The sequence below is a fragment of the Choloepus didactylus genome, chromosome 18 (genome assembly GCF_015220235.1).
Source record: "Choloepus didactylus isolate mChoDid1 chromosome 18, mChoDid1.pri, whole genome shotgun sequence".
Classification (NCBI taxonomy): Eukaryota; Metazoa; Chordata; class Mammalia; order Pilosa; family Megalonychidae; genus Choloepus; species Choloepus didactylus.
The window spans coordinates 32,264,263-32,289,144 of NC_051324.1; the positions used below are offsets into that span (position 1 = coordinate 32,264,263).

Here is a 24,882-nt window from a genome sequence, read left to right on the forward strand (position 1 = left end):
TAAAAGTGAGGGGCAACCTGGTAATTCCCAGTGGTTTCCAGGAGAGTGGAATGGAAAAGAGCTCATTAAATTTCTACCAAGTCCCTGGTGAATTTTGCTGTCAAATTTATTAGGGTGACATTTCTAAAGTTCAACAAAGGAAGCCACTGTTATTTGCTTATCACTTTTGTTGAGATTTGGTTTAGGGCATTTGTGTGTGTGTTAACAGTCAAGCAGAGGCACATCTTTTGTTAAAAACCAATTTATTTGAAGGCGGACACTCTGCTTTGGTGTACTCCATAACCAATACCTTTTCTCAGGGTGTACTCTCTCTTATTTTCTACTGTTCCCACATTGCTTTTGAATGATATTAATATCTGCCCCATTTGCAAGGATATTTAAGGTGGACATGATTCAGCTGGGATATCCATTTTAAGTAGTGTTCATATGTCCCAATATTCTTACAGAGTTGTTGGAAAGCATCTTTCTTCCACCATCAAGACACACATACATACACCCTGAAGTTAATTTATACTAGTGAAACTTCTAATATGTTAAGCAGATATATTTATTAAAAATAATGCTAATATAATCCTGGGGCACACTGATTCCAAGAGGGTCTTTGCAGCAGATTTCATTATAATTACTTAACAGCTAAATAATCAAGTTTTATTTATTTTAACTTACAGAGTCACTAAATAATAGAGGGAAAAGAAAAGAGTAGGGCTAATCCAGTAGAGACTGAAGCTGGTATCAGTCTTCCCTAAGCATCTGTTTGGTTGGTGGCCTTGGAGAGAGTTCGTCTCTAAAAGACCCAAAGTGATTTTTGCACTGAGCTCCTGCACCTGCAATGGCGCCAAAAGGCAATGGGGATTCAGAATAAAGCAGAACCGAACAGTTTATTAAACTGTTCAAATTGTTAAAAATGACTAAAAGCCAGTTAAAGATTCTCGTAAACACTATTTCAAAACGTTAGCTTTAAAAATGTTACTAGCAATGTATGCGTTCCCCTTATGTCCCACCCCTCCCTCCCTGTCTCTTAAAAGAAACTTGAACACCCAGTGTAAAAAACACTTCAGGGAGAACCAAGTGTCAACCATATGAAAAGAAAGGTGAAGAGGGGAGCAGACGGTGTGTAGCAGATGCTGGTACTGCTCAAGGGGCTGCTGATGCAGGCTTTGGTGGCATTAAATCCCCCAGTAAGGCATCAGGTGTCGGGACTCTTTCTCATAAACATCTGGAAGTATGCCGTAAGGTGTCTGTACCATTTTAACTGTTGACTTCCCAAAGAGCTGGCGCTCGTAGTCTATCAGCTGCCTCCAGAAGCCTACGTTGGGCCTGATGACAGGCCTCCGGGCTTTCACCCAGTTGTACGCCTCCAGCAGGCAAACGTTGTGGTATTTCATCAGGTAAGCGATGCAGAGAGTGGCCGAGCGGCTCACCCCCGCGGCACAGTGCACCAAGGTGGCCCCATGCTTCCTGCTCACACTGTGTATCTTGTCGGCCACAGTGTCAAAGTACAGTCCAATCGGGGCATGAGGCATGTCAGCCAGAGGCACTTTAACATATTCAAATTGGGGCCAGTTGAAATTGGGGATCTCAATGGTAGCATTAACGATGCAGGTGATCCCACGAGCCTGGAGAAGGTGACGGTTGGAGGCCACACTGCCTCTGCCCAGGAAGAGAGAGGAGGTGATTTGAGCGATGCCTCCTATGTCTACCTCAGAAATCATCCGAGGGGCCATGAGAGTTCGTGGGAGTGTGCTGTGACCTCTGGAGCTCATTAAGATGCCAGCAATCACACTTGCATCATTGGAAGCAAGACCAGACTGTTTTTTTTTTCCTTCCACCAAGAAATCAGAAATCACAATCTCCTTCCTGCAAAATACAGATTATCTGTCAGTACTTGCATCACAGCCTTCTGTAGTGTTTGGAATGGAAAGGTGAAAGGATTAGAAAGTTACTTTCTCTAATAGAGTATGTTCTTTGAAGGATGTGGACAAATCATTTTCTATCGAAAAGCACCCTAAGATGCCAATATGTAAAATCAATGTAAAACTTAACTCTGGTGATTGTTTAAGAAAGCTCTAAGTGGAAACAGTTATCCTATTTTAGGAAAAAGAAAGGACAGAAACAAAAGAACTGTTTTGATTACTGAAGGACACCAACACTGTAAGGTCTTGGTCTTGTTGAAGGGAGTAGTGTTTGCTGGTGATTAGATAAAATCAGAAATTCTGATCGTCCTTGTAGCCATGTTCTTTTATACATTTCTTGCTCACCTCCATAGCTATAAAAGACATTCAATATTATACAAGATGTCTATATATTATGAAAGTAACAAATAGAAAAGGAAATTATTGGTTTCCTGTGATTTTAGATGGCATTTCCTCTCACCACAAAATTACCAAGCTTTATAGCCTGTGCCCATTGGGAAATGTGCCTCTCCACCCAGGGTATTACAGGGAAACCTGAAGGTGATGTAAAACAGCTTTGGTTCAACAGACAAGAATTGGTGCCAGGGCTACTCACTTGCTGCGGAAAGTTCGATGTACTCTAGAGGCCTCAGTCTGGATCCAGAAAAGTCCTGAGTGAGCAGTGGTGGTTATAGCAGCTACAAATCAGATCTGCAGGAAGACAAAGACATAAGAATATGCCCAATTGGGAAGTTCAGAATTCCTTCTGGGTTTTTATTACTAAATTGGGTTTGACTGGAATAAATCTAGGAAATGGAAGGTATATGAAATATTTGTAGATGTGCATTTAAAGAATGCTCCAGCAAGAAATATCAACTTAACTCCTAGCTTTCTGTTAATGAAATATAACCCATGGTGTGACAAATGTTTTAAGTACAATTTTGACAATAGCAAAGACAGATTTATGGAAGATTCAGAGACTGCAGCACATTGATGAAATAAATCTAAGGCACAACAGAATGTTCACCGGGCCTGCTAGAGTCTTTCATACACTCTGACTCAACCCAGCAGTGTGAGGGACAATGCTAAACATGTACAACAGTGGGAAAAAGAGTGAAGCAAGATGAAGTACAGGCGAGATACAAGATGCACAGCCATGTGACTCCGACCAAGGTGGGGAGAAAACTGCACTAGGAAAGTCTAAACCAGGTGCAGGGGGAGGGGTGACCAGGAGTGATGACACTTAGATAGGGCAATGAGGACAGATTCACTAAGAGCAGCAGTGCAGATATGGCTAGGGCCAGGAATGCCAACCACAGGTGGTGCTGGTGTTGACAGCAACTACAAGTTTTCTTTCATTTTCTTTTCTTTTCCATGTGTGGTCCTTTATTCACTATGTGATAATATGATGGGCACCTCTGAACATCATTAAAAGTAATGTGCTCCTCCCCTACATGTCCCCTTACCTTTCCCAGGTAACCATCACATATTTTTATTTTTTCTAAATCTCTGTTAAGGTATAATTGATTTACAAACTGACATGCAAACTGATCAAGTGTACAACTTGATGAGTTTTGATATGTATGTACACTCCTGAAACCATGACCTCACAATAATAAACATATCCTCATCCCCCAGTTTCCTCATGCCCACTGATCTACTTTCTGTCACTATAGATTAGTTTGCCATTTCCAGACTTTAATATAGGTAGAATCATACAATATAATTTGAGAGGAGGGGGTGTGGAGTCTCGCTTCTTCCACACAGCATATTAGATTCATCCTGATTGTGGATGTATCAATAGTTCATTCCTCTTCAGAGCTAAGTAGTATTCTGTTGTGGATATACCATGATTTGTTTATCCATTCATACAAGTTGATCCTGATGGATACTAGATTGCTTCTAGCTTGGGGCTACTACAGGTAAAGCTGCTACTAACATATTGTACAGGTCTGTGTGCTTTTACATGCCTTCCTTTCTCTTAGTTAAATGTCTAAAGAGTGGAAGGGCTGGGTTATGTACAGGTCTTTGTATGGATATACACCTTCATTTCTCTTAGTTAAATGTCTAGAAGTTTGGGGTCATATGATAGGTGTATGTTTAACATTTTAAATAGTTTTTTAAAAAAAACTTTCAAAAGAGTTGTTATGAAGCAGTGGTCCTCAAACTTGAACATGCATTAGAATTACCTGGAGGACTTAGGACACAGAGTTTGCTGGACCCCACCCCCAGAATTTCTGATTGATTAGTTCTGGAATGGGGCTAGAGAACTTGCACTTCTCAGGTGACACTGATGCTGCTGGGCAGGGGAAACAGTGACTACTGCTTCAGGGATAGATGCTATGGTGCAAAGCCCAGATTTTCCCGTTCAAAATGACAGACTCATTCCCCAGCTTCTGGGATGCCGGTTACTGGTGGCTCATGAGTCCCTCCCCAGGAATCGCCCTTGTCCATAGGGAGCTGCCTCAGCTAAGGTTGCAGCCTTGTGAGATCCTGCGTACAATGATACAGGGGTATATAGGTAAAATGTTGTCATGAGGAGGAACAAGAAAATACCGAAGGAAATGTGTGGTGTATTTTGTTTTCCTTCTAGGAGTTTTATAATTTTTATTCTTATATTTAGGTCTTTGATCCATTTTGAATTGATTTTTGTATATGGTGTGAGATTGGGGTCCTCCCTTCATTCTTTTGCATGTGGATATCCAGTTCTCCCAACATTATTTGTTGAAGAGACTATTCTTTGTTGTAGGTTTTTTCAGGATTTTCTACATATAGGATCATATCATCTGCAACTTGTGAAAGTTTTACTTCTTCCTTTCCAATGTGGATGCTTTTTCTTTTCTTGCCTAAATGCTCTGGCAAGAACTTTGAATACAATGTTGAATAACAGTGGTGACAGTGGGCATCCTTGTCTTCCTCCAGATCTTAAGAGGGAATGCTTTCAGTATTTCCCCACTGACTATGATGTTAGCAGTGAGTTTTTCATAGATTGCTCTTTATCATGTTGAAGAAGTTTTCTTCAGTTCTATTTTTCTAAGTGTTTTTACCAAGAGAATGCTGGATTTTGTGAAATCCCTTTTCTGCCTCAAATGAGATGATTATGTGTTTTTCCCCCTTCATGTTGTTAATGTCTGTTACATTAAATGATTTTCTTATGTTGAACCACCTTTGCGTACTTCAAATGATCACACTTAATCATGGTATATAATTCTTTCAATGTGCTATTAGATTTGATGTGCTAGTAATTCTGTTGAGAATTTTTACACCTTTATTCATAAGAGAAATTGGTCCGTAATTTCCATTTCTTGTGATATCTTTATTTGGCTTAGGTATAAGGGTGATGTTGGCCTCAGAGTGAGTTAGGTAGCATTCCCTCCACTTCAATTTTTTAAGAAGAGTTTGAGTAAGATTGGAGCTAAGTCTTCTTGGAATGTTTGGCAGAATTCCCCTGTGAAGCCATCTCGTTCTGGGCTTTTCTTTGTTGGGAGGTTTTTGATGGCTGATTTTATTTACTTGTAAATGGTCTGTTGAGATCTGTTTCTTCTAGTGTCAGTGTAGGTTGTTTGTGTGTTTCTAGAAATTTGTCCATTTCAGTTAGATTGTTTAATTTGTTGGCATACACAGTTGTTCACAGTATACCTTAAATGATCCTTTTAATTTCTTTGAGGTGAGTAGTAATGTCCCTCCTCCATTTCTGATTTTATTTGATTCCTCTTTCCTTCTTTGTCAGTCTTGCTAAAGGTTTGTCAATTTTATTGATCTTTTTAAAGAATCAACTTCTGGTTTTGTTATCTTCTCTATTTTTTTTAATTCTCTATTTCAATTTATTTCTGCTCTAATCTTTGTTTTTTCTTTCCTTCTGCTTGCTTTGGGTTTACTTTGCTCTTCTTTTTCTAGTTCCTCCAGATGAACTGTTAGCACTTTGATTTTAGCTCTTTCTTTAAAAATTTAAATATTCAGGGCTATAAATTTCTCTCCGAGCACTGCCTTCACTGCAACTAGAAAGTCTTGATAAATTATTTTCATTCTTCTCAAGATTTCTGTATATATTTTAAATACTTTCTTTGTAGTTACCCTGGGGTTTGCATTACACAACTTAAGTCCATAACCTTTGAAAAGATACCAACTCAATTTCAATAGCATATATGTTCTTTGCTTCAATATCCTTCTATTTTCCTTCTTCATGTTCTTTTTATCCCACATTACCTCTTATGGTTTGTGTGTCCATTATCAGGAAATATGACTATTTCTTATTCAATTGTATTCTAACTCTTATGGGAATTATATATTGAGGATACAGTACTATTGGGTTTGGCATTTATCCTTTTTTAGTTACCTTTACTGAAGATCTTTATTTCTTCACACTGCCCCAAACCACTCACCACCCTCTCCTGTCTTTTTCTTTCAACCTGAACAAATGCCCTTAGCAGTTCTTTTAAGGCAGGTCTTTTATTGATGAACTCTCTGTTTTTGTTTATCTGTGAATGTTTTAAGCTCTCATTTTTGAAGGACAGTTTTGCCTGATAAAGAACTTAAATATATCATACCACTGCCTTCTTGCCTCATAATTTCTCATGAGAAATCAACATTTCATCTTTTTGAGGACTCCCTGTATATGATGAATTGCTTTTTTCTTGCTGCTTTCAGAATTTCTCTTTATCTTTGGTGTTTGACATTCTGGTTAGTATATGTCTCAGAGAAGGCCTATTAGATTTTATTCTGTTTGGAATATGTTGCACTTCTTGTACATGTATATTTATCTTTTATAAGAGATGGGAAATTTTGACCATTATTTCCTCAAGTATTTTTTCTGCTCCTTTTCCCTTTTCTCCTTCTGGGACTCCCATGATGGTTTATGTTGGTATGCTTCAGGCTGTAACTCAAGTCCCTTAGACACTGCTCCATTTTTTTCTATCATTTTATCTATCTGTTCTTCTTACTGTATGATTTTGATTGCCCTGTCTTCTGCCTGTTCAAATCTAGTGTTGAATGCCCTGGTGTATTTTGTTTGTTTGTTTGTTTGTTTAATCTCCATTAGTGTGCTTTTCATCCCCATCACTTTTGTTATGTTTCTTTTTAAACTTTCTAATTCTTCTTTTGTGCTCACATATTGTCTTAATATCCTTTGGCTATCTATATATATATATTTAAGTTTATCACTATTCATATTTTCCTTCATCTCCTTGAATTGATTTAGGAGATTTGTTTGAACTTCTTTGATTAGTTGTTTCAAAGTCTCTCCCCTCTGAACTTTCGATTTATTCCCTTGATTAAGCCATATCTTCCTGTAATTTTTGGCTGATGTCTAGGCACCCAATTATTTTGACATGCTAACTATGAACATCAGTTTCTCCCTCTTGCCTAGGGTTTTACTGCAGATTGGCTGTGTTAAGGCTCTTCTTCGAATCTTGGTCCAGTTTACACTGAACCTGCAGAATAGCCCATGGTTAGCTGTTCAGATTTTCTCAGGTCTTCCTCACCTGTGGTACAACTTTTTAAATTGCCCTTCGATGTGCAGTTGTTTCACCTCCAGGAGGAAGCTTCCTTTCCTCTGTTCCTTCTTTGGGAATCTTGATCTGCTGTTTGTTATTGTGCAGAGTGTTCTCCCCACCTCCTATGCTTTGTTTAAATTCTTTCCCTTATACAGTGTCCCCTTTTTATTATAATTCTTGGTCCTGGGACCCATTCTGCCTTACAGCAGTTCAGTTTTCCCTTTTTTTAACGTGAGGCTTTTCTACCTCTGGTGACTTCCCCATTAGGGAATCCTGCCACAGGGATGGGGTAGAAGTTCAAAAACACCTTATTTGTCATTCAGGGGATCTAGAGACTAAGCTGGGTGTGTGCACCTCTTGACAGCAGTTTTGCTGCAGTCTCTTTTTTCCTTGGATGCACTTTTGTACATGGCACTCTTCAGCCATTTGTGTTCCATCCTGGGTCTCTGCAGCCTTGGGTCCCTGTGCCTGGATATATATGAGGCTCTAACTTGCTGCTGTGAGTGGCTCTGTAAGTCTGCATTCACAGCAGGAGGGACCCAGGCGGTGCTGCTTCTGTGTTACTCTTAAGCTGTGCAGGACTGAGTGAGGGGGAGGGGCCCAGGCTGGCAGGTTCAAATCATAGATCTCCCCCCTTTCTTTTTTTCGATTTCAGCATTTTTGGAGTCCTTCTCCAGTCTCTATTTGGACTTCGGTGTTCCAAGCAAGTGGGATCTGTCCCTTGATTAGCTGGTTACAAGGGGAATCTTTTCTAGGGCACGACTTACATTGCCATGTTGATGACATCACTTCCTCTGTTGTTTTTTATTCTCTATCTCATCGCTTTGTTTTTTCTAATCTTTGTTATTTCTTTCCTTTTGTTCTCTTTGGGTGTAACTTGTTCTTTTTCTAGATCCTCCAGTTGTGAGGTTAGAGCTCTGATTTGAGATCTTTTTTAATGTAAGTATTTAGAGCTATCGATTGCCCTCTCAGCACTGCTTTTGCTGCATCCTATAAGTTTTGGTATGCTGTATTTTCATTTTCATTTGTCTCAAGATATTTCCTAATTTTCCTTGTGATTTTTTTCTTGGGCCTGTTAGTTGTTTATGAGTATACTGTTTGATTTCCACATATTTGTGAATTTTCAAGTTCTTCCTTGTTACTGATTTCTATTGTGATTGGAGAAGATACCTGAAATGATTTCAATATTTTTTAATTTATTGAGACTAGTTTTGTGACCTAACATATGGTCTATCCTGGAGAATGATGTATATGCACTGAAAAATGTGTATTCTGCTACTGTTGGGTGAAGTGTTCTATATATGTCTGTTGGGTTGAGTTGATTTAGAGTATCATTCAAGCTTTCTATTTCGTTATTGATTGTCTGTTTAGATCTTCTATGGATTAATGAAAGTGGTGAATTGAAGTCTCCTAATATTAATGTAGAATCATCTATTTCTCCCTTTAAATCTGTTCATATTTTCTTCCTATATTTGCCATTCATATATATGCCATTAATATATGTGCATATATATTTATAAATGTTAAGTCTTCTTTTGAATTGACCCTTGTGGTAGTTTGCAGCCATGTACCCCAGAAAAACATGTCTTTATCTTAGCCCATTACTGTGGATGTGAACCTATTGTAAGGAGGACATTTTGATGAGGTTACTTTCGTTAAGATGTGGCCCAACCCAATCAGGACAGGCTTTAATCCTATTAATGGAGTCCTTTATAAGCAGAATGAAATTCAGACAGAAAAAGTAAAGAGCCACGGGAATCAAAAAGCTTAAGTTCACTGAACATGGAAGAGAAAGGAGAGGCCAGGAGAGCCACCATGTGACAGAGGAGCCCAGGACCAAGGAGCACCAGCAGCCAGCCCCAGAATGCCAGTCCTCAGTAAGAAAGCATCACCTTGATGATGCCTTGATTTGGACTTTCTCTTAGCCTCAAAACTGTAAGCTAATAAATTCCCATAGTTTAATCCAAGCCATTGTGTGGTACTTGCTTACACAGCCAAGGAAATGGAAACAATCTCCTTATCAGTATATAATGACCTTATTTGTCCCTCTTAACAGTTTTTTACTTAAAGTCTATTTTATCTGATAGTAGTATAACATCCCCAGCTCTCCTTTGGTTACTATTTGCATGGTATTTTTTTTTCTATCTTTTCACTTTCAACCTACTTGTGTCTTTGAATTTAAGGTGAGTCTTTTGTAAACAGCATATGGTTGGGTCACGCTTTTTAATCCCATCTGCCAATATCTGCCTTTTGACTGGAGAGTTTAATTCATTTACAGTTAAGGTAACTACTGATAATGCAGGACCTTCTTCTGCCATTTTGCTATTCCATCTTTTTAAGTCCAAGACCCTCAATTCTTCTGTTAATGCCTACTTTCATATTTATTTGATTTTTTGTACTGTATCATTTTGAATCCCTTCTCGTTTCTTTATTTTTCATTTATTTTCTTTGTGGTTATCATGGGGCTTAAATTTAACATCCTATATCTATAACAATCATTGGACTTGATACCAACTTAACTTCAAAAGCATACACATACACTGTTACTTTACCTCTCTGTTCACTCAACTTTTTGTTGTAGTTGTTACAGATTATATCTTAATACACCATATGTCCAAAATAATACTTATCAATACTTTTTATGAATTTGCACTTTAGAACCTTTAAGAAGTAAAATGTGGAGTTACATGCCAAAATATACAATTCAATAGTACTGGCATTTATAATTACTCATATCTTTACTGGAGGTTTTAATTTTTTTTATGTTCTTTGATCCACAGTCTAATCTTTTCCTTTCAGTCTAAAGAACTCCCTTTAGCATTGCTTGTAAGGCATGTCTAGTGGTGACAAACTCCCTCAGATTTTGTTTATCCAGGAATGTATTCTCTCTCATTTTTGAAAGTCTCTCTGGATATAAAATTCTTGGTTGGCAGTTGTTTTCTTTCAGCATTTTAAATATTTGTCCCACTGTCTTCTTGCCTTCACAGTTTCTGATGAGAGATCAGCACTTACTCTTATTGGGATTCCTTTGTATATAACACATCACATCACATTTCTCTTGCAGTTTTCAGAATGCTCCTTGTCTGTCGCATTCAACAGTTTGACTAGTATGTGTCTGGGCATGGTTCTCTTCAAGGTTACCCTGTTTGGGATTTGTTGGGCTTCCAGGATGTGTATATTCATGTCTTTCGTTTATTTTGGGACCTTTTCTGCCATTATTTCTTTAAATATTCCTTCAACTCCTTTTTCTCTTTATTCTTCTGGGGCTCCCCTGATGCGTATCTTGGTACACTTGATGGTGTCCTACAGGTCTCTTAGACTCTGTTCACTTTTCTTCATCCTTTTTAATTTTTGCTCCTCAGTTTGAATCATTTCAATTGTCTTATCATTGAGTCCATTAATGGTTTCTTCTCCTAGTTCCAATCTGCTGTTGAAACTCTCTAGGTTATTTTTCATTTCAGTTATTGCGGTCTTCAACTCCAGTGTTTATTTGGTTCCTTTTAAAATTTTTCTATCTTTTTATTGAGATTCTCACATTGTTCATTCATTGTTTTCCTGATATCCCTTATTTCTTTCTCTGTGTTTTCCTTTTTCTTCTTGAGCACATTGAGGATCATTTTTAAAAAGTCTTTGTCCAGTATTCCAGTGTCTGCTCTTCTTCATGGATGGCTCCTAGATTCTTATTTGTTCCTTTGGATGGGCCATCATTTCCTGTTTGTTTTGTCTTTTAATATTTTGCTGTACACGTACATTGTAACATTTTAAAATGTTAACTCTGGAATTTAGCCCCTGAGTTCTTTGTTCCTTGAGTTTGTACCCAGCCTGTGATATGACAGAAATTTCCTTGAGTGCCAGGAGCTAAAAGAAACAAACGAATGTACACACAACACACCTTTTGCAGTCTCTGCATGTGGCTCTGTGTTGGCTGGTACTCTCCTTCAGAGTTTAGCCCTCCTAAACTTTCTAGATAAACTTTCTATTTAAAAAATCAGCCTGAAGCAAATGTCAAGTGTGGGATCCACTCAATCTTTCCTGAGTCTACATCTTGTCTTGGGCTTGCTAGGGACTTAAGCAATTCCCCATTTACAAGAATTCAAATGTCCCCTCAACTCCTTACGATAAAAGACTTTCCCTCCTGGGTGGTCTATTGTGTAACTTAAAACAGGTAATTCTTTTCCTCAGGCTGCTTTGACTTAGTTGTTTCTTACACTGCTTTAGATGTTTGCAAGCAGCTTCCTTTTCAGGGCAAGTTCTGGGAGGGTGATCCAAAGACAAGATTCCTAGTTCAGTCTTTCAGTCTGCCACCCAACAGACTGGCACCAACATACAGGAACCTCTGTATATGCATAGGAGTTACTCTGCTACCTCTGGAACAGGTCCAGGGACCCACAATGGTAGTGCAGGCTGGCTCCACACTGTGTTAGGGAGGGACTGGGGTACCAAGTATGCCATGAGCTTCTCCTACTGCTTTTAAGCTGTGTTTTCTTGATTCAGCACTTACCCAGTTACTGTAACCCTTTTTCTGTTTTCTGGAGTTCTGAGGAAGATAGCTCTGCCAGTTCTTTCTAGCTGCTCAAAGATTATATAGGAAAAAGGCACTCTTGAGCATCTTACCCTGCCATCTTGGTCAACCAGAAGCCCTCCTACCCCCTTTTACAGGTTGGAAACTATAAGGTTCAAAAAAGGTGATATGATTTCAATTTGGAGAAGATATGTAACAGAACTAAAGAAGAGATCCAAGGGGTCCCAACTTATACCACATTTCTGTGTGGCCATAGGGGGTGGCTGTGTTGTATCTGCCCCACAGCATCACACACCCAGACAGCACCTTCAATGCATGAAAAGGGTCTTGGATCTGTCTAAGAAAAACTTATTTACATGCTACTTACAGACTAGGCTGAGTTGGCTCCTCCAGTTTTTGCTGTTGCCCAGAATAGGGAAATACTGCCAGACTAATATTACCATTCAGTACAAAAAAAGTCCTCCTCACAGCAAGAGGGACCTCAGAAAGAGTAGTCATAGATTAGGTACAACAAAAGGCCCTGGTCTGATTTCGTTTTAAGATTAGCGTAACCTAATGGTAAAGAATAAAATAAACATTAGTAAATGTGTATTGGGAGACAGAGAAAGGTGCTCTAGTAAAGTAAAAGATTGACCCATACTGGAGGGATCAAAGATTCCTTGGCTCTCTGAATGAACGTTCCTCTCCGTTTATAGCCTACTGGTCTCTGGAACAAGTATAATTAATTAGAAGGCATGCTGAAGAATGTCCATGTCGCTGTCCATGGTGTTCTACTAAGTCCTCCTAAGTCCATCTGGCAGCTGCATTTAGAAAAATGCTTTCTTGACCAGGAGGATGGAGGTGAAGTGGAGTGAAAGACAGAAAGTAGACGTTCACCTAAACCAATCCCATAGTTATTTTTTTAACAAGTTATAGGAAATATCTTGTCAGATATGTTTTAATAATAAACACCAAAGCACTAAATGCTAAACAAAATTCAGAGTTAGTCTCTGCCCAGTGGATCTGTACTCTCAGAGATGCATAAGCTAATAATTGATTGCTCCCTGCATAAGAGAGCTCCTGAAACATGGGCACCAGCCTTGTGATTTGACAGGCAGCTATATCTGAAACAGTAGCAGCAACTCAGAATGGCTACCTGGAGTCATGGTTGTGCCATGGAGGCTACTTCTTATTTTAAATTATGACAACCTCAAGAATCAGCACTTAAAGAATTGAAATTCTAACTCCTGCTTTTTCTCCTCATGTTGAATAAGCAGAAAATATATTAGAGATGACTATGTAAAATCTCTGACTAAAACATTTTTAGCTTTGGGAATTTCAGAGGGTCACTACATACTGGAGGCTTACACTATTAATTGTTTTTATACCTGATAGCTTATGTAATCATATTTTCCCCTTCTATTAAAGTAAATGTCTATCTAGTTCTTTCTTAAACTTGAAGTCACCCTTTTTAAAACAGAATAGAAGCATTTTAGCCTACAATGCCATAAGGTAAAAAAAGAAAAAAGAAATCAGAAATGTGTTCCATTAAGGGAAAAGTTAAAATACTCTTGCAGATTAAAATAAAACAAAACTACATTCTGATAAAACATCAAGAATAAAATAAAAAAACAAATATCAAGTTATAGTCACATTAGCATAAAATGAAGTAGAAGGTGAAGGCAATTTATTTGGGTATCATGGGGGGTAATCTGGTCACATCTGGAATTAAATTGAATTTGTTCTCATCTACTTTGGTGTCTAAATTACTTAGTTATCACTCATTCATATAGCAATAATTACGGAGTTCATGCCATGTGCTAAACACTATGCGAAGTGTTGTAGACTGTGGCAGAATATATTTTCCAAAGTATCTCCCATCCCATATGCTCCTGTGACCCTGGCAACCTTCCATCAACTGGTGGGATATATCTCCTCTCTCCTTGAACCTGGAAAAACCTTTGTGCCTGCTTCTCTGAGTACAGTAGAAATGATGCTTCCAAGACTAGATCATAAAAATGTCACACTTCTACCTTGCTCTCTTGGGACACTCCTTGGAACGCAGCTGCCATGATGTGAGGCAGCCCAAACTAGCCCAAGAGAGTGACCACGGAGAGAGACCACAGGTAGGTTATGCTGGTCAGCAGCCCGGCTGAGATCCCAGCTGACAGCCAGCACCAACCAGAGATGTGAGTAAAAACACTTCAAGGTGATTTCAGCTCCCACCCATCAAGTCATTCCCAGGCTTTGAATCTCTCAGCTGAAGTCCCAGATAATTGTAGACAAAAAGTCTTGATAAGCCAGATTCAAATTACTGACTGACAAAATTCATGAGCAAAATAAAAATAGTTGTTTTGCACCACTGAGTTTTGGGATGATGAGTTATGCCAACTGAAACAGGAATATAAAAATAACATAAAACACAACTCTGTCATACGATTTTATCATTAGAGATAAGAAATGATATTCATATAGAAACAGCTGAATAACAATAAAAGATAGAATATTATGAGGCGAATCAGTAGTGCAAATAGGTGCCGTATCAATGCACAGAAAGCACTGGATCAAAGCAAAATATAATAGTCAATGGTGCTGTAAAACTGAGTTCTTAGGGAGGTATCTTATAGATTATACTATCATGCTTTGTCTGCAATCCATTTAAAATATGCTGCCATTTGCCTTTCAGGCACCTCCTTATTTTTAGTTTCTGCATAGAGAATAAAAGTCCTTTTCTATAGTTCCTCACTACTGTTTTCCAGTGTGGTCCAAGACCCAGCAACATGAACACCATCTGTAGCTTGAAATAAATGCAGATTCCTCCCTCCTCCCCTAAATGGTATCAGATTCTGCAGTTTAACATGACCCCAGGTGATCTGTATACATATTAAACTAAAAGAAACAGCAAACTCTAGCACCTGTCCTGTTTCAGCCACCCAAGCATGCCTGGTATCTCACAGATCAGTGTCACTCTGCTGTTCTAGTTCCCAGATAAGGAATCCGAGGTATATGGAGGTTAAGGGGCTTTCCAGACTCCACAGAGAAAACTAGTAACCCCACTGGTACCAGAACCCTGCCTCCCTGAGGTGTCACACAATCTGACCACAACAGATCAACCAATCAAGAGACTACCAAATATACTTTTCTGGGGGATGTGGCAAGATGGAAATAAACAGAAAAGACAAAGGAATTAAGGAACATAAAATCATATTGACTGTGCATTGGCTATCATCTGGCTATTAATCTTTTAAAATCTAAACTGCTAAGTGGTATGAGATGGTTGTTGGATGTGAAAGATCTGATAAACCTGAACCAGGAAGATGCTTGCAAAATTCCACAATTACATTTAAACTTGTCTGGTGATAACTGGAAACCAGTTTATATAATAACCTCAAAAACAAAAACAAAAACTCTTCAAGGTAAGTGCTAAAAATTAAATATGAATCGCAGATGCATGGTATGTGATCAATTTTGTTTTATATAGGTCAGAACAACTAGAGGCAAAGTACTTTTAAAAAAATCACAAACCAGCAATAAAACCCAGTTAGGTCTGAGTTTGCTTCAAAACTGCCAAAGCCACTACTGTGCTCTGAGAACAGGACTGCAAAAACCTCAGAAAATGCAGGTCTTTTAATAAATAATATCTCAGTCAAAGATCTTTATTACTTTAGGGAAGGCAGAAAAGAATTTATAAATCCGAATGAAGCTCACAGGACTAAAAGCTCAACAGTTAATAGTTGATTGCCCTTTGATGTGTTATTGGGTATATCAAAATCCTTAGAACTCGAGCAGTGAAGGTTTAAAACATTACTAACATCTTACTGCCCAGAACTTTTAGTTACATGTCCAGTCTTACATGCAAGGAGATACATCTATGTGCCCTCATCTTCCTTCACAAACATACTCAACCCTTCTCGAAGAGTCTCTTCTATCAAGCATGGGAAGTCACTCCTTGTGATTAGCAACCCATGAACTAAACACAAGTTATACCTTGATATACAGTGGTGAAATAGTGACAGGATAACTGCCAAAAAACAAACAAAAACCAAACAAACCCATCCAGAAATGTAAAGAATGGAAACCATAGAGCATATTTTGGTTTAGGCAGATGATAAATTCTCATGGGAAGAGAGAGTTCCTTGTTCAACCCATCTGCCTAGCTCTGGTTCCACTTGGAGTATCTCCCTTATCCCTTGACCTCAGAAGTTTTGGCTTTATATATCTGGGAGGTTCGTCACTATCCATTATCCACATTGGAAGGAGCAAAAATGAGATTGTGCTCTCCATGATGTAACTTTGGAGGCCTGAGTATTGTGTTAGAAACCCAACAATCAGAGGCCCTTGGACACCAGGTTGTAGTTCCTGAGTAATAAAATTCCTTTAAAAACAAACAAACAAAAAACAACTCTAGCAGTGAGCTTCAACCTTTTCCTCACAAGGACTTCCTTGTCATACCCCTGATTTCATGCCACATTTTTCATGATTTTATACCAAATGAACTTCATTTACAACATATTGATAAACTAATCTCCCATTTTTCTTTATTAACAAAGGCATCTATAATGTTTCTGGGCAGGGTGAGATAACCAGATAAGTAAGTCTCTTGCTTTAGTTGGGTGGAAGGAACTTAATGAAGCTGTGTGTCCCCTCCCATGCTGAGAGAGCAGGCCTACCACATTTTGAGGACAATCAGGTGTTTCTAAGGCCTCCAGGAGCAAAGGGAGGAAACACATTTTTAGCTAAAAAGGAGTCAAAATGCAGAGGATCCTGACATTACTCCCTTGGATTTTTAATTGTCTCATCAAAAAATAATGTTTTAAACAAAATACAATGAAGCAATATACATAGTTCCTTTTAGAAGAATAGATGTTAAAATAGTCCTGCATTACTATTCACATGCATAAAAGAATGCATTGGCCTCTGAACCTCACTCTACTGTTGATTAAATCAGAGTCAGCAAATTACTACCAGCAGGCCATATCCTAGCCCACCACCTGTTTTTGTACTGCCTGCCAGCTAAAAACGGTTTATACAATTCTAAATGGTTAAAAAAAATAAATAAAAAGAATAGCATTCTATAACATGTAAAAACTATATGAAATTGAATGTCAGTGTTTATAAATAAAGTTTTGTTGAAACACAGCCATGGTCATTTGTTCTTTTTGTCTGTGACTGCTTTCATGCTACAACAGCAGAGATGTGTAGGTGTGGCAAACACCATAAGGCCCAACAAACCTAAAAAAAATTTACTATCTTACCCTCTAAGAAAAAGTCTGTCAACTCCTGGTTTAAATTAAGACGTTATAAAATCATCATTATATGGTAAAGGAGCATTTTTCAAAGTGTGGTTCTCTGCACCCCTGCATGAGAATTGCCTGAGCTGCTTGTTAGAATACAGACTTCTAGGGCCCATGTCAGTCCTAACTAATCAGAATTTCTGGAAGGGAAGGCCTGGGGATTTTTGTTCTAACAAATACCTCTGTAGAAGGACTCTAAAAACAACATATTAAGCTAAAGCTGCTACTGTGGAAAAGATAACTATTATGTACTATAACTTCTAGAAGGATAAATGGAGCAAGAAATTCCATAAATGTAGATTATTTTTTAAAGATTATTTTCAAATAAAATAATACAGTAGTTACTTGGATTTAAAAGTGAAGCTCTATCCAAAACTGAATACTTCTCCAATTTTTGTTAAGAAACATCACATGAAATGATATAAAATCTTTAAGCCTGAACGAATTCTGTTCCCTAAACAATGAACATGTGACGCTGCAAAATAAACACCCTAGAGATTTCTGTGTCCCTTCAGCATTCATCAAAAATGCAGTCTGATTTAAAAATAAATAAATATTTAAATGAAGTGGGTTAGAAGGAAACATATTCATGGGGAGGGATTGTCTCAGAGGGGAAGGGGGAAGCAAAGGGGACCAAGGAAACTTCAGCTTTATGCTTTTTTTTTTCTGTAATGAGAAAAGAGAGATAAAGTAAATATGACCAAATGATTTTGAGTGGTGAGTAACGGTGTTGGTTAATTGGTTCTTTGTGATTTTCTATATTATTTCCATTTCTAAAAATAAAAATAATTTTTAATTTAAAAAAATTAAATACAATCTAAGGCTGTTAATCAAGCTCCCACCTCCAGTCTCTGGCCTGTGCATCTGGCAGTCCTTTTTACGCAAGGAGTGAGAGTAATAGTAAGAGAACTTAACTTAACTAGCATGGCCCAACAGCTAAATTAGGAAAATTCTTAATAAATTCTGATTTCAAATTTGTATGTAACTTGTATGCAGGCAGTACTCTCCCAGATTTTATTTTCACCAATGCCTCCTCAAAACTTCGAGCGAGTTCATCATGATAGCCTCCAGTTGAGGAAGTCTGCACTTCCTGTGATCTCTCTGCTATGTTAATGTTTTTAGTCAATAGAAGCAGCATGCATTCTCTAAATTGTCTTCTCAAAGACCTAAGGAGTCAAAAAAAACCTGCAACAAAACAAAACAAATCGAAAACCTGCAATAGGCCATTGATGCTGAAACTATTCTGGGACAAAGATATAAAGAAGTCCAGCAGTTGCACTTGAATTTTTAAAAAGCCTTTCTGTTCACTTAGACTTCAAGATGGGAGAGGAGGGGAAAAGCTGATCACACCAGATGAGGGTCGCTCTCTGTCAGCAGAAGGGTAGAATGGAAATGCTGAGGTGGGCTGAGCACCTGACAAGGCACAGCCGTTACCACACACCTGGCACTTCACCGGGCTGTTCCCTGACACTACCAGCTGGGAGGCCAAGGGGACAGCAACAACATAGACAGGAGTTTTCCCCATCACTGAGATTAGGAGGCTCTCACATTTTTTACCTGACAAATACTATTTGAGTATAAATTAGAAATTTTCTGGAAATTTTCTAATTTACACATAAACAGTTTTTATTATTTTAGAGAATTTGGAAAATATTTAATCTATAAGCAAAAAAGCATTCCTGATTGATGTAAATAGCCTGGAAATGGCATAATTTAGCCATTTTCCCAAGATGACTTTGGAAGAAATAAAAAGGAAGCACAAACTTCATAATCTCTGGGCTAGTGTTCTTCCATTACCCCTTCAGCTAAGGAAAATGATCCTCCTGAGGGTATTTTCTAAACCTATGGAATGGCAAAACATACTCCTTTAAGGACAGAAAAAGACTGTCAGCACCTAATATTAGGAACATAGTAGATATTGAACAAATACCTGGTTTTGTAACTGTCCTGAAGTAACCTCCCCCATACACACACACACACACACCAAACTTGAAATCCAGCTGACAAAACTGTTAGCTTGAAGCAGGAATTCTCTATATCAAACCCAGCTCTAAACTATCTTTCCTGTCACAAAGGAAGATTTGCAGAAAAGTACAAACTCATTGAAAAGATTGTAAAAAGTCATTTATTCCCATGACAAAGATGCTATGGTTGCTTTGGAACCGTCAAGTCTGAGCCATGGGTCTGCGTTCAGTGCCTCTTTGGGAATAGGCACTGGCACGCAAACACGTGAGGACCCATCCTCACGGGGGAATTTAACAAGGACTAGCCTGGGTTCCTGCACACATCACATGCTTAGGCCCGCCCTGCTGACCTGTACATTCAAGGTGGGGCATGAGGCAGGTATTCACCAGCACGATCCCAAGCCACCAAATTACAGCATCTGGTGGGCCAGGGAGTGGAAGTCACTCAAGACCTTTAAAAGACTTCTAGATACTACACACTTCTATTTTTTTAATACTTCATTTTGTATATTCAAACTTCCCACTCATCTGTTATAAAAAAGATTGATGGAAAGAATCTATTGGGTATTTTTCAACCAAATACAATGGAAAACTACCTGCAGTCCTTGAAATGTTGGCTTACACCACACAATTAAACATAAGTAATATGAAGATACTGGTACATGAAGGGGCCAGGTAAGAGACCTCCTAGGTAACATTTATTTATTCATTCCCTCAGGAAAGATCCAAGCAAATTGTGGTTAAACGGCAAATAGAGAAGATTATAAATTCAAGGCTGACACACTGGAATCAGTGATACAAACACTTTGGAAAATGGGCACTATTAGCTGGTAAAGCTGAAGATACACATACCTATGACCCAGCCTGGTTCATAACTGCTCCAAAGCAGACATAACCTAGATGTCCATCAATAGTAGACAGGTAAATAATTTGTGGTATGTTCATATAAATATGAACTAACTACAGTCACAGATAGCAACATTAAATCTTAAAAATTTAATGCTGCAAAGATTTAAACCATATGTGTATATATATACATATACACACATACATGTATACGCACACACACACACACACACACATATTATGTTGAGCAAAAGTAGGACCCAAAAGAACATCTACTATCGATTCCACTTGCATAAAGGTAAAAAACAGGCAAAATGAAAACTACATTGCTTAGAGACCTATATTTAGGGGGTAAAAACTAAAGAAAACAAAGTGAGTTCCATAAAAGTCAGGCTAGTGGTTGATTACCTCTGGGGTGAGGGGAGAGGTTGTCATCGGAAAATGGGGGGTGGGAGTTGGAGGTGGGAGGCACTTCTTGACCTGCAAGACGTTTATTTGTGTTTATGTCAAAACAATTCATTAAATTGTCTATTTGTATTTTATATCCTTTTCTGTGTGTTATAACTCTCAATAAAAAAGGTGAAATAAATACAATACTGATTTCTGAGAATGGAGAACCATTACAATTCTGGCCAATCTGGAGAAAGAACACTTCCTTTCTGAATGTCACTACTGCCCTGTCAGCATGTTAGAAAGTTCTCAAAAGATTTTAGTAAATAGATCCACAGACTCCTAAAAGAATTTTGTTTTATCTCACCCACTTCCCAAAATTATTGATTCAAACTGGTCCCATATTAACACTTTTCTTTCTTTGTCTTCACCTCAGTGAAGCTTTCATAAATAACTAAAGCTATCTATCACCTTAAATGTTAGCTCTGTAAGTTTATACCCATGAAGCCGTTGCTTTAGCAACCCTCCCTGCCTTCCACTTGTTCCTTTTATGCCTCCTATAAACAAAGAAAAGATGAATCTAGTAGTTCTAGATTTTTTTTTTAAATGGGAAAGGTTTTCATTTGCAGCAGAGAATAAATAAAGCCTAGGATGAAAATGAGTCAAGTGCTTTGAAGCTGTTTAAGAAGGGATCCTTTGCCCATTGCCCTGAGAAATGCCACCATTCTATCAGGGTAAATAAAACTTTACAACAGTTGCCCGTAAAATGCATACTACCTGTTTTGGAAAGAAGCCAAATCTCTGTGAACAGAACCAGTAATTTTTTTCTTTTTGGTAACATATATACAACACAAAATTTCCCATTTTAACCACTGTCATGTGTACAATTAGATGATTTTAATTACATTCACAATATTGTGCTACCAACACTGTCATCCATTACCAAAACTCTTTCATCACCCCAAACAGAAGCTCTGTACCCGTTCAAGCAATAATTCCCCATTCCCACCCCCACCTCTAGTAACCTGTAATCCACTCTCTATATCTAAGTATTTGCCCATTCTAGGTGAGTTCATACTGTATTTGTCCTCTTGTGTCTGGCTTATTTCATTCGATGTCTTTAAGGTTCATCTATGCTGTAGCACAGGGCTAGTCAATTTTAAAGTAATTTAAGCTGAAAAATCACTTTTACAGACATTTATGAAAATCCTTAGAAAAGCCGAAAAGGAAACAAATAAATGGATACAGATACACACAGGTGTCACTTTTGGGAAAGATGCTCAAAAGAAGGTTTTAACCTTATCAGTCAAGTTTTCATTTTTTACACAGAGAACAATTAATATATTTCTTGTGATACTGGAGAAACGGCATTTTTAATCCACCTTGCCTTAAAATAAAATCCCAAGTGCAAACACAGATCCCTCCCATCTTTTAAAACTGCTACAAAAAAAAATAAAAAATTAAAAAAAAAATTAAAAAAAAAAAAAACTGCTACAGTTCAGTCGATGAATTTTCTGGACCTATAAACCTGGGCAATTTTTTATGGTATGAATATATATTTACATCATTCTATTAAAGAATATTATGGAATTCATACCTGTAGTCAACCAATATGAAAGATTTCAGATGGGAACTCAGCATAGACACATCCACACTGGCGTTTCAAAGACTTGGAATGAGGAAAACTGTCTCCCTTTTATGGGGGAAAGCCAAATATATCAAGCAACTACCTCTCCTCCCCCAAGCGGCAGAAGATGAGTCAGAGCTGGAGGCACAAATAGGACCCATGTGTCAAGCTGCCTCTTGCTTGAGTCCTTCCTACCTCCTCCTGGCAACCTTCTCTCAGCCCAGGTCTGGGTCCCTGCTCTCGCCGGTCCCTGATGTGAATTCTCAGGTGTCTCTAGCGAAGAAGGGGCGATTATTTACTCTGGGGGCGCCTTATTCCTGGCACCTGTCAAGGGAACCGCACAAGTGGGGGGCTTTCAATCCACAAGTAACAATAACAAAATTGCACCTCAAGGGAGTGGAACTTCAGACACCCTCACACAACTTTGCAAAGAACACAACACCTTTGTTCCCCTCATTTAACAGAGCAGTAAATAAGCATAGAGACGCTGTGACTTGTCCAGGGTCACTTAATTTTGTGGCAGAGCTGATTCCCAAGCAAGAACTGGCCACCCGCTGGGCCCGGACTCTCTGAACTGAACTCTCCAGGGTCAGAGTAACATTCCATTAGACTTCTGAGTGGCCTTGTGGACTGGGAATTCCAGAAAACAAGGTGTTAAATCTCTCAGTCCATATTTCTTTAACGTTACTAAAGAATCCCGAACTCGCTCTTTGCTCCGTTTTTACATCGGCAAAACGGGATGGCAAAGCTTTCCACCTACCGCTCTTATAAAACTATAATGAACAGCTAACGAGTTAATACATGCAAAATGCCCTGAGGTCTTGCTGGATGAAAAGTACGGGGTGGTTTAAAAAAAAAAAAAAAAAATCCCTACACAGTAAAATTGCGTATGTAAGTCACTCCTTCCCTTGCCTCTGGGATGCCCAGTTACCATGGCACTGTGGCTGGAACCACTGGCAACAATTACCTAAATAAAATATAGTTATACAATCCACTGCAGCCAGCTACAGCACCCAACTCTCACACACACACACAAACAACAACTCAACTTAGCTTTGGAGCAAAGACATATGTTCGCACCGTGCACACCAATCTACCACCGTAGAGAAATCATCAAATTGAGTATTTAAGCATCGCTGAAAATCAAGTTGCTTCCTAAGATAACACAACCGAGATCTCGGAAAATACAAAAAACCGCCATCGGCTCCTGTGGCTCAGAGCGGGTGGATTCTGGAGGCCGAGTGAGGAGGTGAAGACATGGCGGGGCCGGAGAGTAGAGGGGTCAGGAAGGAGGAGAAATGGAGAGGGAGAAGACGAGCATGCTCCCGAAGGAGTGCCGAGGGCCGGCGTCCCCGGAGCTGGCGCGTCGGTGGCAGAGGTGTAGCACCAAAGGGCTGCGCGCCAAGAGCAGCGAAGAGGGGGCGCGGGCAGGGGGCAGGGGCCTGGAAAGCAGCGGGACTGTGAAGATGGGAGGCGGCAGAGAGGCACCGGGCCTCTCCTCCTCTCCGCTGCCCTGAGGAAATGAAAATCGCCGGGGGAGCAGGTAGGGCGCCGGCATAAAGTTTCCCAGAGACGAGGGTCGCGCGGGGTTCGGCCCCCCAATCCCTCCCGCGCCCTGGGACCCCTTCGGCGCGAGGTCCCACAGCTTCCTCCCACTTCCCGCCCTCCAGTCCCAAACCCCTGGCCTGCGAGTCCGTACCGGCACCTCCCGGCTCGCGGATGAGGTTCCTCTCTCCTGCACGGCTCCCGGCTTCTGCGGGCTCAACGCCGCGCGCGCCCCTCCTCTTTCCCTCCGCTCGCGCCCGGGGCGGGCCGCGCGCACGCTCCCTGCGCTCGGAGCCCTCTCCCGAGGGAGGGCGCTCGGGGAGCGGGAGGAGGGGCATTGGCGGCAAGAGGCGCGCAGCGCGGAGGTGGCGGCGGCGGGGTTGGGGGTGGCGTGGCGAATGCGCCGAGTGCCGGACGACGCGCCTGCGCACTGCGCCCTTCGCCCTCCGTCGCCATGCGGCTGCGGCTCCCGCGAGCCCCGAAATTCACGTGGCATTCACTTCCCCCAGGTACCCCACTTCAGCAGTCCCCTATTGTCTCCTCATGTGTCTCAGACACATACCACCACTTACTCCCCCTCGTCAAAGTCTACCTACAAGCCGGGTTTGGGGCGGGTGTGCAGGGGTGGTGTACTAGGGTACTTTTTGAATGTGAGAAGACTAAAGGTAAGAAAACAATACAGGTATCAAAAGTATGAAGACCGCAGTTAGTGACCAGTCACCGCCTGTCACCCTACCCCCAACTTCTAACCTGCTTGGGACGTTCCAGGAATTGGGGACAGAAGGGTGAAGGAAAATAAGTCTCATGGCAATCTTGGGATGGATTTTGCTTGTACAGGTGTGCGCAGTTGCTAGTAACTGGGAAGCTATACCGTCCGATTCTTGAAAGTAGCTATAGGGTATGGCCACATTCTGCCTGCTCACCACAGTGCCCTCTGAATCTCAAAACGCCAGATCCACAGCCCGTACCTCCGAGGTAAGGCTTGTAGGGTCTCCAGAGCTGGGCTGGACACATGATTCCTTGAGAGCTTATTTACCTGTGTCACTCTGCAGGTCTTTTTTTCTTTAGCTTTGTCCCTCTGTAACATGAATAGATAGATGCAAAGAGGACTTTTTCTCGGCACAATCCTCTCCTCCCTTCTGCCTCTGGAGGCACAGGGGAGGTATAAACAACTTCCTCAAGGATCTGCAGTGTCAGGCACCTGAGTCCTGACTCCATGCCCGGTCCTTTACTCACCAGACCCAGCTCCTCACACTAAACCGTTGGCATCAGAACTGCTGAACAGTCAAATGAGAAGTCTTAGGTTTGGGGGGTGGGTTGGTGAGAAGTAA

At 39.9% G+C, this 24,882-nt stretch overlaps 1 protein-coding gene across 1 annotated transcript; it reads right to left on the reverse strand.

Moving 5' to 3' along the window:
- Positions 1-257: 257 nt before the first annotated feature.
- Positions 258-23,834, reverse strand: DUSP14 (dual specificity phosphatase 14). Its single transcript, XM_037810280.1, has 3 exons — positions 23,706-23,834; positions 2,509-2,603; positions 258-1,857 (listed from the first exon to the last, which is right to left on the reverse strand). The coding sequence occupies exon 3, from the start codon at positions 1,761-1,763 to the stop codon at positions 1,167-1,169; it is 597 nt and encodes a 198-aa protein (XP_037666208.1). The 5' UTR covers positions 1,764-1,857; positions 2,509-2,603; positions 23,706-23,834; the 3' UTR covers positions 258-1,166.
- Between the last annotated feature and the right edge of the window lie 1,048 nt (positions 23,835-24,882).